The 17,260-nt window shown below is 34.0% G+C and overlaps 1 protein-coding gene across 7 annotated transcripts in view; it reads right to left on the bottom strand.

Annotated features, from left to right (window-relative positions):
- AMPdeam (AMP deaminase) overlaps positions 1-17,260 on the bottom strand; it is a 146,698-nt gene that overhangs the window by 42,913 nt on the left and 86,525 nt on the right. For all 7 annotated transcript variants that reach the window (XR_011044555.1, XM_068374310.1, XM_068374314.1 and 4 more), the window contains 2 exons: positions 13,689-13,753; positions 8,527-8,657 (listed from right to left, as the gene is read on the bottom strand). Coding sequence is in view for 6 of the 7 variants with exons in the window: in XM_068374310.1 (XP_068230411.1) it covers positions 8,527-8,657; positions 13,689-13,753 (196 nt within the window). In the remaining variant the exon portion in view is untranslated. The remainder of the gene's footprint in view (positions 1-8,526; positions 8,658-13,688; positions 13,754-17,260) is intronic.

Raw genomic sequence — 17,260 nt, 5'->3', positions numbered from 1 at the left:
ATATCTCCTCTTCAAATATCCCCATTACTACGAGGTGCCGTTCTACATCCACTACTGATTGCTACTACCACTACCTCCACCCATGCCAACTACGTCACTCCTTTCATAGCATCTTCGGCTTTTACCCGTGCGTTCCTTTGCTTTGTGATTTTGGTTCTTTTGAGTGCTTTTATGCGTGAGATGCCGGACGTTCAAGCTTCCTCATCCAAGTTAAGTACTAGAACTATGAGTTTTGAGTTTCAGGAGGTAGCGATGCCTTTATTTTCTTTGTTATTAGTGTCAGGTCTCTCGCCCAGAAATAGATTTTTCCTTCGTCAAAATCCCTTTATTGAAGATAAATTTGGAAGGTCATGCAACTGACAATATGCAGTACCTTTACATAGCAATGTTGTCCAAGTAAATATTTTCATTCCATATAGTAGTCAACTATTGATGTAATTTATTGTAAGTATAAAAGGGTGCCATTAACAACAACAACTTGTGAAACTCAATTTTCAAGAGGAAAAGTCTTTGAATAACCGATATCAATTTGTAGTTGAAAATACAGTCTGCTGGAAAGTTTTAAATGGAAAACAGAATCTTAATAATAAAATTGTTATTTCTATCAATTTCCCCCGACTTTCATATTGCTTTCATTTCCAGAAACTTGGTATATCAGCTTTTCTACAGAAATTGATATGATGTTAACCATTAATAATTTAAATTTTTCCTTTTTTTTTTTCAAATATTCTAATGCCTCTAGTAAAAATGTGAGACTTACCAGCGTCTAATAATAACAACATGCTGCATATGTTGTATTGCTGATTCAGTCTCAAAGTCAACTTGGTTTACCCAAGACGTACACTCCAGATAGTCAGGGTTTTCATTTTAGTAGTTTAAAGATATTTCTGGATTTGTTACTAATTATTGCTTAGTTGTGCAAAGGAATGGTTTTTGGGGGATCCTGATCCATATTCTGTCTCAAGCCGAGGGCTATTTTTTTAATTTAGAAAATCTTCGTGAGGAATACGAAGGCTTCAATGTTCCTCTTTGGAAAGTATGTTTCATGGTTGCTGATTAGATTAAAGTTCAAAGTGTAAAAGAAGGCTAACGCTTACCTCAAGGGAAAAATTGAAGACTAGACTATACTTCATTTACCTTTCTAAGCACACTGTGGTGTGGCCGGTACATATATCATACGTTGCCAAATTTCATGTTATGAATATCAAATTAGCCTCAGAGTCTACTGAAATAGTTTTTTCATTTCTTGAATTGCAGTGCTGTGTTTCCAACAGATATTTCAAATTTATATTATTTTGTCTATTCTTGATTAAAACCTAAGTTTCATTAATATAAAGGAAGATGTGGCATACAGTATTTCTTGATCGGCATTGCCAGATCTCAGTTTAGGGGTTATATGCTTTGTAAGAGAATTTAAAAGGTCCCAATCAAAATCATTAAAGGATACTCGCTCTCGGTGAGCCTGTGATAAGTATGGCTAGCCCAAATGACTCTTGCAAACGGCTTCAACTACCACTCGAGGCCAAGGAAATACTTAATTTTACAAAAAAACAAGGACCTGTAACTGACGTATCAAAGGCTATCTCAAGAACATATGAAAAAACCAAAGTGTCAGAAATACTATTCACAGACTTAACAAGCAAGAGAGAGAGAGATGAAATGTATTGGAGTCTCTAGTGCCTCAATAAAAGAAAATACAGAAAGTGACAGAAATAATTTTTATAAAAATATACTGTATAGAACAATTCTTGACTTCTAGGATTGTAAGGAAATTTCAACTTTAAAAAATTGCTGGTAGCAATGAAAGAAAATTGTTATTTTTTCCAAGAAATGTGTGAGCATTTTATGAGCATGGTTTGAATATTATATTATTGACCTTGAAGGAACAATTTAACTGATGCTGTACAAGCAAATGTATGGATGAATTGTGTGTGTGATGATAAGCCTGGTTCTCAAATAATTAGTCTTTATACTTTATGACGAAAATAATATCAACAAAGTTTTGTACATGTGAGTATATAAGCTCTGAAGGAGGCTAATGATTCATGTATTGATTAAAAATATATAAACAAAATTGTTACTTTTTGTTTCCTTCAAAATATAAGAAGCAAACTTAAAGATGCTATACATACTACCAGAATCTTATATTGCAGTATTAACTTTAATCATTAATACAAAGACATGAAAAAATCTATATTTGGGAGGGAGTAAATAGAATAGGGAATCAAAATAAACTTGAAAAAAAAGTAAACGGGTATACTTAAGAAGCTAACCTTTTCCTTTGTTGCCCAAGATCTAAAGTGAATCTTCTTAAGAAGGATCATTTCGGTTGGAAACATTTAAAGGGCCTTACATAACCGTAGATCTGACAAACTATGCTTTTTCTACCTGACCCCACCAAAGCGATCTTAGAAAGTTGAATGCACTATAGTTGATTATAGAGGGATTGATGATGATAATGCCACTCAAAATGGTTTAGAGACCACCCTTACTTTTCTATAATGTTTTCAAAATTAAAATTCACCATATGGTATCATAGGCTTTTTTATATTGGAGAAAATAGCTATTGTTATTTGTTTGTGTTCAAATCCTCTACAGATACTGTACTATATTCTAGATAGGATTGTGAATCTATAGAACTGTTATTTCTCTGTTGTTCTTTAAATATTGAATTCTGGTAATATGTTAAGTAGTCTTAGGTTAACCATTTTCTTATTATTAGTTTCCTTTTTTTGGATCAATTGTTTGATTTTCTTCTCAAAGTTTAGCTACAACCTTTATATATATCTTTCATCACAATATAGGAAATGATTATATACACACACCCTTTTTCATGAGTTTCTATTTTTTATGTCAGTTCCTTCCTTATTTATATCTCTTCTAAAACATTTTATTGTATTTATTAGGCTATCTATTACCATATTCTTAGCTTCTTTTTATAGGAAGTTCTAGATAATGGTCTTGCCTCATAACAGTACAGTATCTGGAATTTCTTAAATATGACTTTGGTGTTTTTTTTTTTTTTCCAATTCTTTTATGATTTTTATGCACTTCCATTTGTAATAGTATATCAAGTAGATTTGGGAAATTTATAATGCTATTTTTTTAATAAATTTTCTTCAAATAATCTTTGTTTTATTCTACTTTCAACTTATATACTGTATAGTTTTCTCTCATGTCATACAATTATCCTGATTTTGATTACCTTTTGGATTATGGTTTTTTGCTTTTCATTAGTTATGTATAGTAAATATACCATGTAAACACACTCAATCTAGCTTAGTGATTCTGGCTAAAGTTTATGCAAACTGGTTCACCAGAATGCAAATTTGTAGTGTGATCACTTGATCCAGTCTGCATCTCTAGTTGATACAGGATTTTTCCCCCACTCTAGTTGATACAGGATTTTTCACCACTTTTACTAACCTTTTTCATTATACGGGTTTGAAAACTTTGGTACTGGTTCTATATTTCAATCTAATTTTCAGTGAATACGGTAAGCTTTCAATTGGTTAGTTTTCATTATTAAGTAAAATGACCATTTTCTGCACACTATTCTTTATAAAGTTTTGATATTTTAACTTTAGAGTTACTGTATCTATATTTCTTAAAGAAAAATACCTCTAAAATTAACTTTTTGGGTCAATTTTAAGAAATCATGGTTTGCCTTTTATTTATAGAAATGTAATTTTACTTCTACATTTCAATACAAACCTATTACTTTAACATAGTATATTCAATGAATTATGCACAAATCTCAAGACATGTCAACCCACGGGCGAGTGAAAAAGACTACTATCAAATGACAAGAGCACATAGCACATGCAGTTTCTTATGTCCCTTTTTGTTATCTAAACAAATCATACTTATGTTTTCAGCAACAACTTCAACAGAGCTACTAGGCTGGGAAGGAGGGTGGGGGGGGGGGGGCAACCTGGTTAAATAAATGGACTGAAATTTTCTTTTCTTAATAAATAAATGTCATAACAAAATCATTACCTCATTATCCTGAAAACCAATTTACTAGGGATACAGCACACAGCTGCCAACACTATCAAGAAAGTAATTACCTAAATGGATAAACAAGCTTCTATGCCACAAAAAGCTAAAGGAAACACCACGCTTTCAGTGGAACTGGGAGTCAAGTGAAAAACTAGGGGCCTGTTGAAAAAGTGAACGAAAGAAAGGATTTCATGGCTCAGGTACCAGAAATACAAACCTTTTACAAGGGAGCAAGGATGTGAGAAAGCAGATAAGGAAGAACAATCTCTGAAACATTAGCTCAAAGAGATGGACAATCTCTCAAGCTATCATGGGAGATTATCTATTTTATAAAACTGTCATAGAAAAGATTACAAATACTGATGAGACACTTAAATACATGCCATGCCTGTGCCCATAGGGAAAGAAACTAAACTGGAGCAACTGTAGGGCAGACCTAGGTTTTCCTACAAAGTGTATAAAAACAAGAAGAGGTGCCTGAAACCAACTTGAGGAGATCAGTCCATTCCTTTTAGATGGAGTTCAAACACAGAAGCAGATTACACCACAAACCTTGTTCGTCTGATTTTGTCAAACACAAAGTTTGGCACCAGAGGCAGGTCTAAAGTACAGTAAAGCATATAAGTTGCAATTGTGTAATTGCTCTCTTTCTGACTGAAACAAAGATCAAAAGAAATGAAATGGCAATTCCCCACTCACCTACCCCTCCCTTGATTCTGTCATCTAAAGAAGAAACTTGGTATGGGAAGGCAAAAATTTTTTTTTCGACTCCAATTGTCTTGGAATTATCAATACCCAAAATGCCCTACAGTAATAGTGTGTTAACACAAAACTTGTCTGGCTAGTTTAGAAAGAGGGAGTCCAAAAAACGTGGTAAAGAAAACTAAAGAAAAATTTCCATGACCCAACAGAATGGAAAGTACTTAACGGAGAGCCAACTATAGTTCATCATCTGTCCTGCAAATATAGTATTGCAACACATACTCTTCTTGAAGATTTAAAAATTTATGTTTTTGGCTCTCTTCCTCCAAAAGCACTTCATTCAAAGGAAGGACAACCCTTGAGAAATTTTTTTGGAAGAAACCTGAAAATTCCACAAATTTTGTTTCAGGCAGGGAAGAAACTTTAACATTCATTCCAGCAAGTTTATTACATAAATCAGAAAGAAAGAGAGAGAGGGAGAAATCCTTCTATACAGTATTTTCCACTGCTTAGTCTTAAATGACAAGAAATCCATGATAGTTAAAAGTTGCTTATGATTGGCAGAGTCAAGGGACAGGATATTTAGCCTCTACCACAATATCCTACAGCCCAACCAAATAAGCATATGATTAGTGTCCAAGGGACCTCTCAACACAAGCTAGGACTGGGGAGGGCTAAGCAATGGGTGTAGATGACTTTGATCGAAGACGTATAGGACTGCCCAACTACCCATCCCTACATCACAAAAATTGAGAGGTTATAGATACTAATGAAAACTATCTCCCTGTGAGCAGGGCTCAAACTCCAGATCCACAGACTGCAAGTACAAAAAGTTTACACAAAGCTCCTATAACCCTCAGGTATTAAGAGCCTAAAGAAAGCTAAAAATCACTAAGGGACTTCATACGACAGGTGAAAAACTTCAGTAAAGAATATCCGTATACAAAAATATTTGATAGATTTATTTCGTTATCTATATCGCTAAGAATACTGGGAGCATACAGAAAAGCCAGTCCTGATGCATCAATCAACAAATTCAAAAGATTGTAGATGACCACACACCAGTTATCAGGTTGCCTCGCCTCCGTGTTTAGTGTTGGTTCTCAGCGATATGTTATCGTGCATCCGATGTATTCCAGTATGAGAGGTGCTGTATTGGATTCAATAGTGCCAGAATCTGTAGATCTTCCTTATACTGAACTCACTATGTCTGTGCTGTGCACATTAATACACTGACCCTACAACAGGGGAGGACATTATTTCTTTGGTATTTTCTTATTGTATTGGATTCCCTGTTCTAGCCTTTCACAGAAAATTTTTAGAGACCACACAGTACATTAACCCCCAAAATGGATCTGTTACACATGTGAAGAAAATTGATCTTGTAATTGAAAGTGGTAACTTGCATTTACAAGCTCCTATTTATGAAGTACAAAAAAAAGCAAAACTTTTTACTATGAAAAAAAAAATACACAACATAAAATTTCACTTGAATTCATACACAACATAAGCTGGGAAAAAACTCAACACTACACAATACCTACAAAATTAATGAATGCTTCACGATCCACAAATCAATAATGGAAATACCATAAGCCCTTGGCCTTATAGCATCTTGCTTTTCCAACTAGGGTTGTAGCTTAGCTAGTAATAATAATAATAATAATAATAATAATAATAATAATAATAATAAATGAAGACTTCTACCATATCGGTCAGGCAAAGAAGTTTGGCTGGTAACTTTAAGCCAAAACATTATGTAGTCAGCAGTCGTCTATTTATCATTTAAACTTGCATGGAAAACAGTAAGAAAAACAAAATACTATAATCGCAAATCTAATTAAGAACAAGAAACAGTAAGAAAAACAAAATACTGTAATCCCACTGAACATAAGGAAATAAACTAACTCAGGTCAAGTGAGTGAGGAAAATTACCATTGCTATTCACAAAATATGCAATGCTATACGAATTATAATCAAAGTAATCTAAGTTATCACTATTGCAAGGAAAAAATTAAGTTATGAAAAGGAAATAAAATAACAATAAATTAAAATTGGAAAAAATATACATAAAATAACAGTAAGTTAAAATTGGAAAATAATACTGTATACAGAAATAAAATAACATTAAATTATAATTACAGATATACCAAATTAAATTAAAGTATATCAAAATTGGAAAACATATATGATAATCAAACATGTTTTTGAAGGTCTGGGAATTACTGGATTTCTTATCATGGCAGACTGAAGTAATGATTCAATAGCTACCTGGGACTTGAAGGACCATACGTGCATGCAATAATCTACAGGAACTGTTTAGCTGATTTCTTCTACAACTGGACTGACATGTTTAGGATTTGTGCAAAATGCATGAACAAGCTACTTCAAAGTAATGGGTTTGCGATGAAACTCAGGCAATAGATAAAAACCTTAGACTTGATGGGAGTTCATGTAAAAGGTGCACCAGAAAAAAGCGGTGAGAACTCCTTTCACTTCTACCCCCATAATATGAAAAGCTAACTTAAAAGAATTACAGTGATGATGATCAGTTTCATGGCAAATATATACCCTGGGTAGACACATACCTAAGTAGCAGAGGTGTCACAGAGAACTGTTTTTGCCATTTAGCTAAGTTATGGGGTACTTCTTTGGGTATCAGTGTGTTTTGCCAGAGTATATTATCAATATGAATATACAGCGATATAAACTTTATTTTATACTTATGGAGAAAGCTTCTAAACCAAACTCAAATTATACATAATGTCTTTATTAACTTAATACTCAAATATCTGCTTTGTACTATATTGTGATCATATGACAACTAAGTATATCTTGTCTCCTACTGTGCTTGCTATATTAATGTATTTCATTGTGCTTTATTATGTCACATGTAAGAGTTTTGATTGAGGGAAGGAACATCACATAAGAGTATCTGGAATAAGCAAACCTAAAATCTAACTCCTTGGCAGTGATTACCTATGGCATACTGACTCCTGAAACAAGACGAGAGCTTCACTAAAATGATTTGGCTGCTACCAACTGATGCCAGAGACACTAATGAATCAGAAATTGCTACTAACTAAAATAACTGTTCCCCAATCCTAAACATGTGAAAGCCTAGCCAAACTAAAAATCTCAACAGTCAAAATCCTTTTCATATAGCACAACTTGTCAGAGTCACAGCTATGAGGCTTACAGTTTTATATATCAAACCAAATCCATCAAGAAGCCTGCCCATCACCTAAACTTTCAACAAACAAACACAAAAAAAACAAGTAATTCAATAAGCAGCATCCTCAAATAATTGAAAACACTTTCACTTCATTCATTCACAAAAGTCAGTGATACCAACATTTGCATAAGCCTAATTTCAAGTATAAATATGAGTACTGTATTTATAAGTTTTTGCAATATGGCATTCAAGTCAGTCCTACATTAGAGTAGCCCAGCAAATGCTTGCAGAAGATTTATGTACATTCTAATTTTTAAATAAAGTAAAATAAAACAAGGGCATTTAACAATAAGCAACCTCAGGTGACTATGTTCAAACAGTTTTAATATGTAAAAATGGTATAAATAATGCTTCAAAATACAGTATGTAAATGAGATGTCTTACTGTATATGTGCTGCCGTCTATCTAAGTACTTAAAAGATTTGTGGATACAAAGAAAATTGAATAATGAAACTCAAAAGAAAATTTTCAACCAATACTTTAGAAACAAGACCCAAACATATTCCAAAAACATACACCATTTAGAAGCATTTATTCTTTAAACTTCTAAAATGCTAAATGGAAAAAAATATTTGTAATATACATACCTTCAAGACTTTTTCGATCACTGCAGGCACCAATATATTTGCGACACTGACTCATTGGGTCTTCAATTCCAGCTTCTCTTAAAAATCTAGCAGTCACAGATGGAAAGGACTGTAACCCCCATGCCATATATCTAAAAGCAAAATCAAAAGGGATTCACAAAATTGCTTTTATCAAGTAGTTTAACAACATTTTCAGGAAACCATTACTTGAACATGAAATGAAAAATAAGCAGATTATGAAGGAAAAATATACAGTAATTAAGAGATAAATCACTAATATTTTTTGATAAAAGAAAAATGAATAAAATCAAAATTTACTAGATAGTTAATATCAAACTATTTTAGTAAATACACATTTCATTACCACCCCAACACTTATATACTGTATGTTTGTATACTCTAGTCTTCCAGCATCCAAGTGGAATATACTTATGAACATGAAATAACACGAGTTATAGCTCTTCAGAATGTGGTCTCCTCCTAAGGAGCCCCTAATTGGGTGTACGACCAATTAGGTCTTGAGAGTAACGAAACCTAAGCAGCTGTTTTTAACCCTCCACTTGCCAATGCTATGTTGGACACAGGGTTAGATTACTATTGGCATAAAGGGACTAAAAAGAGATATGAAAAAAACTAACATTATTCATACATTTCCTTGCAGCCTGAACGTTCCAATGGGTTTCATCATTTTTAAGGCTAATCATCACACAAGAATAAACTATAAATCATCAACTGCTAACAGCATTTCAAATTAAGCTGCAACCAGTTATCTTTATCCTCAAACTTACCAGCAGAGATTAAAAAAGAAATTTTTCTTCCTAGATCCCACAATTATAGTTCAGACACGTTCAAAACCTGGTATCATTGTAGAAGTTGATTCCTCACAGTCTCTGTAGATTAACATTGCTACAGCTGCAGCTTGTAAAATTTTGGGTGGTAGTGTCTATACCGGGTACTTTCTAGTCATAAGCTTAGAGAAAATCTTCGGGGATCTTATAGTAGTTGGAGAGAAGCCATCTCCCGAGCTCAGCTAGTTCCTCTCTCACGGGAGTCCACTATTCATAGTTGGGAAAAATAACTTCTTGACCATCAGGTGACAGTAACTGACATTGCAGAACATGGGGAATCCTATCAAATTCTTTGAGTAAGTTCTCTTTTTAGGTCTTCAAACATTTGTTCTGCTTTTGCTAAGAAGGTCATAAGTGTAATGTCCAACAACACAATGATAGTGATGTACTTGAAGATTCAAAGTGACAAGATAAAAATTTGTTAGTTAGCAGTAGACATCTTTAGGTAAGTTGAGGCACACTATGATGGCAAACAGCTTAGGTTTGTTTTTTTAAGTAGGCACAACAATATTGTGGTATCTCGGCCATGAAAAAAAGGCACTTCTCTGGCAGTAGGTTGACCAAGGTACCAGTCACCCATTGAGATACTACCAAAAATGTGATATTGGCTCAATTTTCCTTTGCTTAAAAATGTACTAAATATTTTAGCATATTCCCTAAATTCTTCTCTTTCCGCATACACTTAACAACAGCAAGCAAATCAAACCATTCTTTACTTGAGAGATTAACAACTGCAATTGCTCGAGGCCTATTTTTCCATCGGAATGGGAAGAAGAGACTCATTGGTTATGGTAAGCAGCTTTTCTGAAGAACATTGAAATCAAACCAATGTTCTTTAGTCTTTGACAGAGGCATAGCCTAAGTACCATAGTCTTCCACTGTATTGGGCTAGAGTTCTCCGACTTTAGGGTACACTATTTCCTCTTATTCTTATCTTTTTATTAAACGTTCTTTCTTCTATCGCGGCACTTTACATGTTACACAGACTTCCATTGAAATCTAAAAACAAAATACTTTATGGAGAAGATTGATATGGATCAAGACATTTTCAGGTAATTATTCATAATATGGATATGATTTGGTGTGATTGAATTCAACCAAACAGTAGCTCTCCACAACTTGCATGGCTGGTGTCTTGGGTGAGAACAGTGCAGGTGGGGAGAGAGACAGCTACATCTCACTCTAGAGAATACTTCCTGTGTGATTTGATCACATGCCAACTTGAACACACTAAAATAGCTCTTACATAATCACGAATAAAAATTAAAATCTCAAGTGTCTCAGTTGGTGGTGGGGCTTGATGTAAGGATAGCTATGTCTCTAAGCTGGCTGGTGTTGGGGGAGTGAGAGGGGTGTCACTATTGGCTAAAGAGCGGTGTGATTATGCATGGTAACAAAAACACACTAAAATATCTTGAGGTGGTACGTTGGTCAGGGCACCAGCCACCCGTTGAGATACTATCACTAGAGTTATAGGGTCCTTTGACTGGCCACACAGTACTACATTGGATCCTTCTCTCGGGTTACAGCTCATTTTTTCTTTGCCCCTCATACACTGAATAATCTAGCTTATTCTTTCAATATTTTTCTGTCTTCTTACACCTGGAAACACTGAGATTACCAAACAATTCTTCTTTGCTCAGTAGGTTAAACACTGTACTGTAATTATTCAGTGGTAAGAGTAGAAGAGTCTATCTATGGTAAGGGGCTCTTTCAAGAGAAGGATACTCCGACATCAAACCATTGTTCTCTAGTCTTGGAAAGTTATAGCCTCTGTACCATGGTCTTCCACTTATTTGGAGTGGTGTTCTCTTGCTTGAGAGTACACTCGGACACAATATTCCACCTTATTTCTCTCTCTTTTTTTTTTTAAGTTTTATGGTTTATATATGAAAGATTTATTTTAATGTTATTGACCTTAAAATATTTTAATTGTTTATTACTTCTCTAGTAGTTTACTTATTTTCTTAGTTCCTTTCCTCAATGGGCTATTTTCCCTGTTGGAGCCCTCAGGCTTCAGGTATCCTGCACTTCCAACTAGGGTTGTACCTTAGCAAGTAATAATAATACTGTAATAATATAAAAATAATAATAATAATAATAATACATTACCTGTAATTAAGGCTATAATCCCAGTCTGTTGGTTGACTGGATAAAAGGAGGGGCTAAAATCAAGGGAAGGAGCTTTTTTTAGGTGAAATATTCTTAGGCATGATATACGACCACATGTTGTATTCTTGGGTAGGATAAATGAATGAGTTAACTTCCATAGGGTTTATATTTGTAAATGATGTATCTGGTACGTCATTCACTATTGTAGTGTACCAGGAATGTTTTAACGTCCAGTGCACGTCATCGTAGTGAAGGGGTGAAGCTCTTCAATCACTTGGCTCGTGACATGGTTGGCTAATGGTCAGGTGATCAGCCTGCAAAGGATTGACTGACCCTGCATACGACTTATTTGTGATCAGCCATGGCCCACCAGGTGATCAGCGCCACATAGAAACAATCAGAAATGGCCCAGTAGGTGATCAGCCCCACACAGGGATGATTGGCCTCGGCCCAGCAAGTGAATGACACCATCAGCAACACACAGAACTAATCACATGTCTGTATGAGGGATTGGCCTCACATGGGGCCGATCAGCTGTCGGTACAGGTAATCGGCCCTCACTGCCCTCAGACCAGAAATATAGTGCATCCTTACACTCAATTACTTAGGAGTTACATTCCATCCAGAAACACCAATCACCTGCTACTGGGGCAAACAGCAGATGCTGTCACACCAGTTTCACTTTGCCAACCGATCCCGAAGGTACAGGTCAGTGAGAAAACTTTGTAACAACTTGAAGGTGAACAGTGATCGATGTTACACCAAGCTTACAACAGCTAACCGACCCAACAGGTACTGATCTGCAAGCGAGCTCCATCAACTATGCTACGTAACAGCAAGAGGATTAACGTAAATAATACCACTATCGGCCTACTATATGGTACAGAGATTGGTTCAGGTAGATCAGTTCACCTACAACTAAGGAAACCATGGTGGCCTTCACACCAGACTCATGATTGCTAAACCGATCAACACAGAGCAGCACAAAAGTGTAAATCTGGAAAGTTCAGCGCATAAGCCCAACCAACCCCTAATTTATGGCATTGGCGTTCGGTCCAAGTAGGACCGCTTACCTACATAACTGTAACATCAGCTAACATTCTGCTTGACCAGCCATGAAGGTGCCAGTTAGCAGGTGAGTACTGTCACTCCCTCTCAAAGGAGGGGAGCCATAGATACAAGTCACAATGAACTTCAAGCAAAAGGCCTACCTTCTTCTCATGGAAGACGTGGCTGATGAACAGGAAGGAGGGAGCATAGGTTGGCAGAAGAGAGAGTAACCTTTCTCTGCATCCCCTTGCCAACCAATACTCAATGCTATCATAAAAATATCATGGTCAGAGCGACCGGTAATGACTACGCTCCACTAGAGTAAGAAGTTACAAGAGCTTTCTCTGCCACAGCATGAACTATAACACTAGAGGTTATATCACAATGGAAGCAATGGGAATACTCGCTGACAATGAACAACACGAGTCTCTACATGGAGAACACTGTTGGCCCCAATTATACCAGTCAGACAGATTAATGCTATTTACCAGTCAACTCCCATGAAATGAGAACTCATATTCCAGGTTCAATAACCTCTTACAAGGCCACACAATATATGGGTGTTTCAAATGTTTTTATCCTCATAGAAACATAACTCACTTTACCACATTCTTACTTTTTGGCGCACTTTAGCTTACAAGTGAGTACATTCACAAAATATAACCTCACTTATCACAAATGAAAGTAAGAAATCATTTAACAGTGAAGAGCTGTTCAAAGGTACGTCTATACCCATTGTGGCCAAGAGTAAATGGGGCTATTCTGTGGTATGTGGATGGGAGTATTCCTCCTAGTGCCACCTGTCATTACTAACTACCCTGTTAACAATTCAACAGCTGTTTAAGTGCAGCTAACAACACAGATATTTTAAAGGATGTAAGGTTTTTATACTCATAGAAACAAACTCATTTTATTCAATAAAAAGCAAGTATTATCTAAGGAGTTGCTCCTCAACAGGCATTAAGCAGTAAATAATACTTACCAAAATATTCTCTGATGCAATTTCAGTTTTTATAAAACCCTTATGTGCTTGTAAAGCTTAACTTTCAATCATATTTCAGCAACAGTTGTATACCAATTTAACATACCCAACTCTAACGAATAAACAATAATAATTATTCACTATATCTTGTTAATGCTCTTAAAACTTACCTTTCTCGTAGTCTAAGAGCCTCTCTCAGGAGTTTTGATGATTTTGAAATATCTTCAACAGGCATCTGAAATTAGGATTCCAAATTCAAGTATACCATCAACAATTCTAACCTGATCTGCAAACACTTCAAATACTGAATACCAAATAAACAGAAAATTACTTTACACAAGTATAATCAATGATTACCTGACTAGAAGCAACTTTATCAAATGTACAAGTGCCAACATAGTATATATTACCTAACGGTCACAATTCTATGTGTATAAATGGCAAAAAGAAAGGTACTGCATGGTTACAAAAAAATTCTCGGTTATAATCAAGAATTCTTTTATAATTTGGCAAAATCATTCAATATAAAGGTTTAAAAATTAAATGCATAAAATTATAAAACTATAAAACTTGTTTCAGGACAATGTAAAAAAATGGGTTTTATCATCTGCAAAAATCTAAAAAACAAGGTTTAAATGAAACTGAAAAAAAATAAAAGGCAGAAGACTAAAATAGATTTTGAAGTCTATGAGAGAATTTTCCATAACAAAATTGCCAAATCTTGTAAAATTCATTGAGTTGCGTCTTTTTTATGGTGCTAAATACAAATACTTTACTGCTGCCGTGCTATCATACTTTTTTATTATAAAAAAATATATTTAATGAGCCAAAGAGACTTATGGCATGAATTTCTTCAATCACAACCAACATTAAATTGCTTTTACACACCTTTCTATTTACAAGTTGAATTTCCTATCCGCATTAAACCATGGTAATTTTATCAAAAGCTCTAGGAAGCAGGTTTAAGAAATTTACTGATTGAAAAAAAGATTAAGTTATATGTATACATATCACCAGTTTTCCAACACCTATGGTTTTAAAGTCTTGGTAAGTTCTCTTATTTCACTGGGCTAAGAGCAGTGAACTCACACTAGCCAGTCAAATATCATATTTCTTTGTACCTGCTAGTTGCACATTCCTTGGTTTTAAAGAATAGCGGGTTGTCCAGAATTTAATATATTAAATGATTAAACAAAATACTGGGATATTACAAAACAAAACTTGTGTACTATATATATATATATATATATATATATATATATATATATATATATATATATATATATATATATATATGTAAGTTTAAAAAATCTGTGTAGTTCAATAGATTATTTCTAATATAATCTAGCATGATTCTTTACTTCAAAGTTTCAGCGAAATAAAAAAATATGCTACTAAAATTTACACCTTGATATGAACACCTTCCATTCTACAAATCTCTTTAGAGCAATATCATCAATGTTATTTTCATGTGTTCAACATTCAAATTAATTTTAGATTTCTTTAACATTGAATTTTGCTGTTAATTACATTTTTGAATTTCATACTTTAGACATGACTTACTGGGAGTATTATATGGTGTGATACAAGACTAGCTAAAGACGAACAGTTTCAAAATAACTCCATTTTAGAGGTTTGATTCAACAGTTGGTAAAATCAATGCTACTAAAATAAAATTGTGGATAAGACAATTTTCATAAAAATATGCAAAGCAATACTTCTCTTCTTCACTGACACTGTTAGATAAATGATGTTTCAGATCTGAAGATGTAACTTCATATCCCTGAGTAAAAAGCATTGAACATTGGAGATGATGAAACACAAAACCAGTGAAAAAACTGTTTCTTCCCTTCAAAAACTGTTGATGGTGCAAATTAATTAGAACTTGCATGATGTCCAAAGTTGTTGGCACACTGGGAGGTAATGCATAAACTGAGCAGGAGAATTTCAAGAAGCGTCTACTCCAGTACGAGTTGGATAATGGATTTCCAATTAGTGAAGCACCATCAATAAGACATTACAAATGATATGTGATCAATACATTTTAAAGTCACTATGTCATCCAGGTCAATGTGACATGTCTGTCTTTAGTTTTTAGTGTAAATGGAACATTAAAAATTATATTAAATGCAAAAATTTTTCCTGTAACATTTGGGGAAAACAACTTATTTCTTTGCAGCTACATTAATCATATAACCTTTTAGAATCCACAATATAACTAAATGTCACTATCCAAGATCTTTATTTTTCCCTATCAAGTTGGCTCTACCAAAACACTGTAACTTCTCTTTGGTTGGTTTAAGTCACGCTTTTAACTGTATAAACAATTGTCAGCAATACCCTTGAATCGCCTTTTTTTTTCCAATCTACAGCTCTTGCACACTCAAAAAACACTTACTCCAGTATATATTATCCACATATGAAGTGAACTTTAACTTAAAAATGATATCATCTGATATTTCAGCTCCATTGGAAAAGAAATGGACTTGTCAAGGATGGAATTTACCACAGAACTCAGAACTCACTAAAAGAAACATCACTCAAACTCCAGGATGCCTTACTAAAAATATTAGAGTACAGTAATCAGATTTTTTATCAATGGTATAATCTATTTTAATAACCTAGCTGGATCTAAATCTAACTATAAAAACAAAGATAATAAAAATACAGTACATGTCTACCAATGGGCTGGAAATAACATTGAAATACTGTAAAGTACACAGGTATAATCCAATGCATGATTGAAAGTGTAATGCATAGCCAAAAACTTAAGAAATATAAAAAAACAATTTAGCATTCAGTTCATCAATTGCCCTCTTATTTCAACAAACAAACAAATATGAGATAAGTTAATATCAAGTGATAGAAAATTGGAAATGGGCAAAAAATGCAATATCCAGGAAGCTAAAACAAGCAAATCATTAGGTTAGAACAGTTTTTTTTTCTTTACAAGTAGTTTGGTGTTTATATGAAGAAAGTTATACTTAACTTTGGATAAGTTCATACAACAGTAATAAAACTAATAAGTGGCTACAAATATAGCTCTTTCTAAGACATTCTTGCTAAGCTCATTATTGCAATTTCCAGTCAAGTATTTTTCTAATACTGTATGTATCATACTTACCTTTATTAATGTTACCTTTTCATGTGATGTGGATAAAATGCCGACATATAAAATTCATGTAAGGGTTACTGTGTTCAAAATATTTGTGCTAATAGTACAAGAAATTATAAGTTTTATTCTGAAGCTGAGAAGCACTAAAACCAAGATAAAATCTAGCCACATTCTTATGAAAACAAAAAGCAGGCAAACTAATATTAAGAAAATGAGTAAAAGTGTTCCTGAGTATCAAACTCTTCTTTCTTTGTAAATATTAAGCTTATTAATTCTAAGTTGCACTTAACACTTTTCAAACTGCTGGCAAAGATAAGAAACCAATTCAAAATTCTGCCCTAAGCATTCCTTAACAGCCATTGTGGGAACAAAATGCAGTTAGAAGTAAGCCTTATCTCCCCCACAAAACCAGCGATAGAATATTCAAAATGTAGAATTATAAACATCGTTTCATGCAACACAAGATTATCGTAAGCTAAATGCATGCATCCAATGGCTAGAAAAGAGGTCCTGGACATCAATTACAAATAAAGTATTCAATGCAATATTAGAACCATTTATATATCAATGCATAAAGTGACATATTCATAAACTGTGGTTAACCGATGTTATAGAAGAAAAACTACT

The sequence above is a fragment of the Palaemon carinicauda genome, chromosome 5 (assembly GCF_036898095.1).
Source record: "Palaemon carinicauda isolate YSFRI2023 chromosome 5, ASM3689809v2, whole genome shotgun sequence".
NCBI lineage: Eukaryota > Metazoa > Arthropoda > Malacostraca > Decapoda > Palaemonidae > Palaemon > Palaemon carinicauda.
The sequence above is the reverse complement of the archived record's forward strand: the minus strand, read 5'-3'. Positions and strand labels throughout refer to the sequence as shown.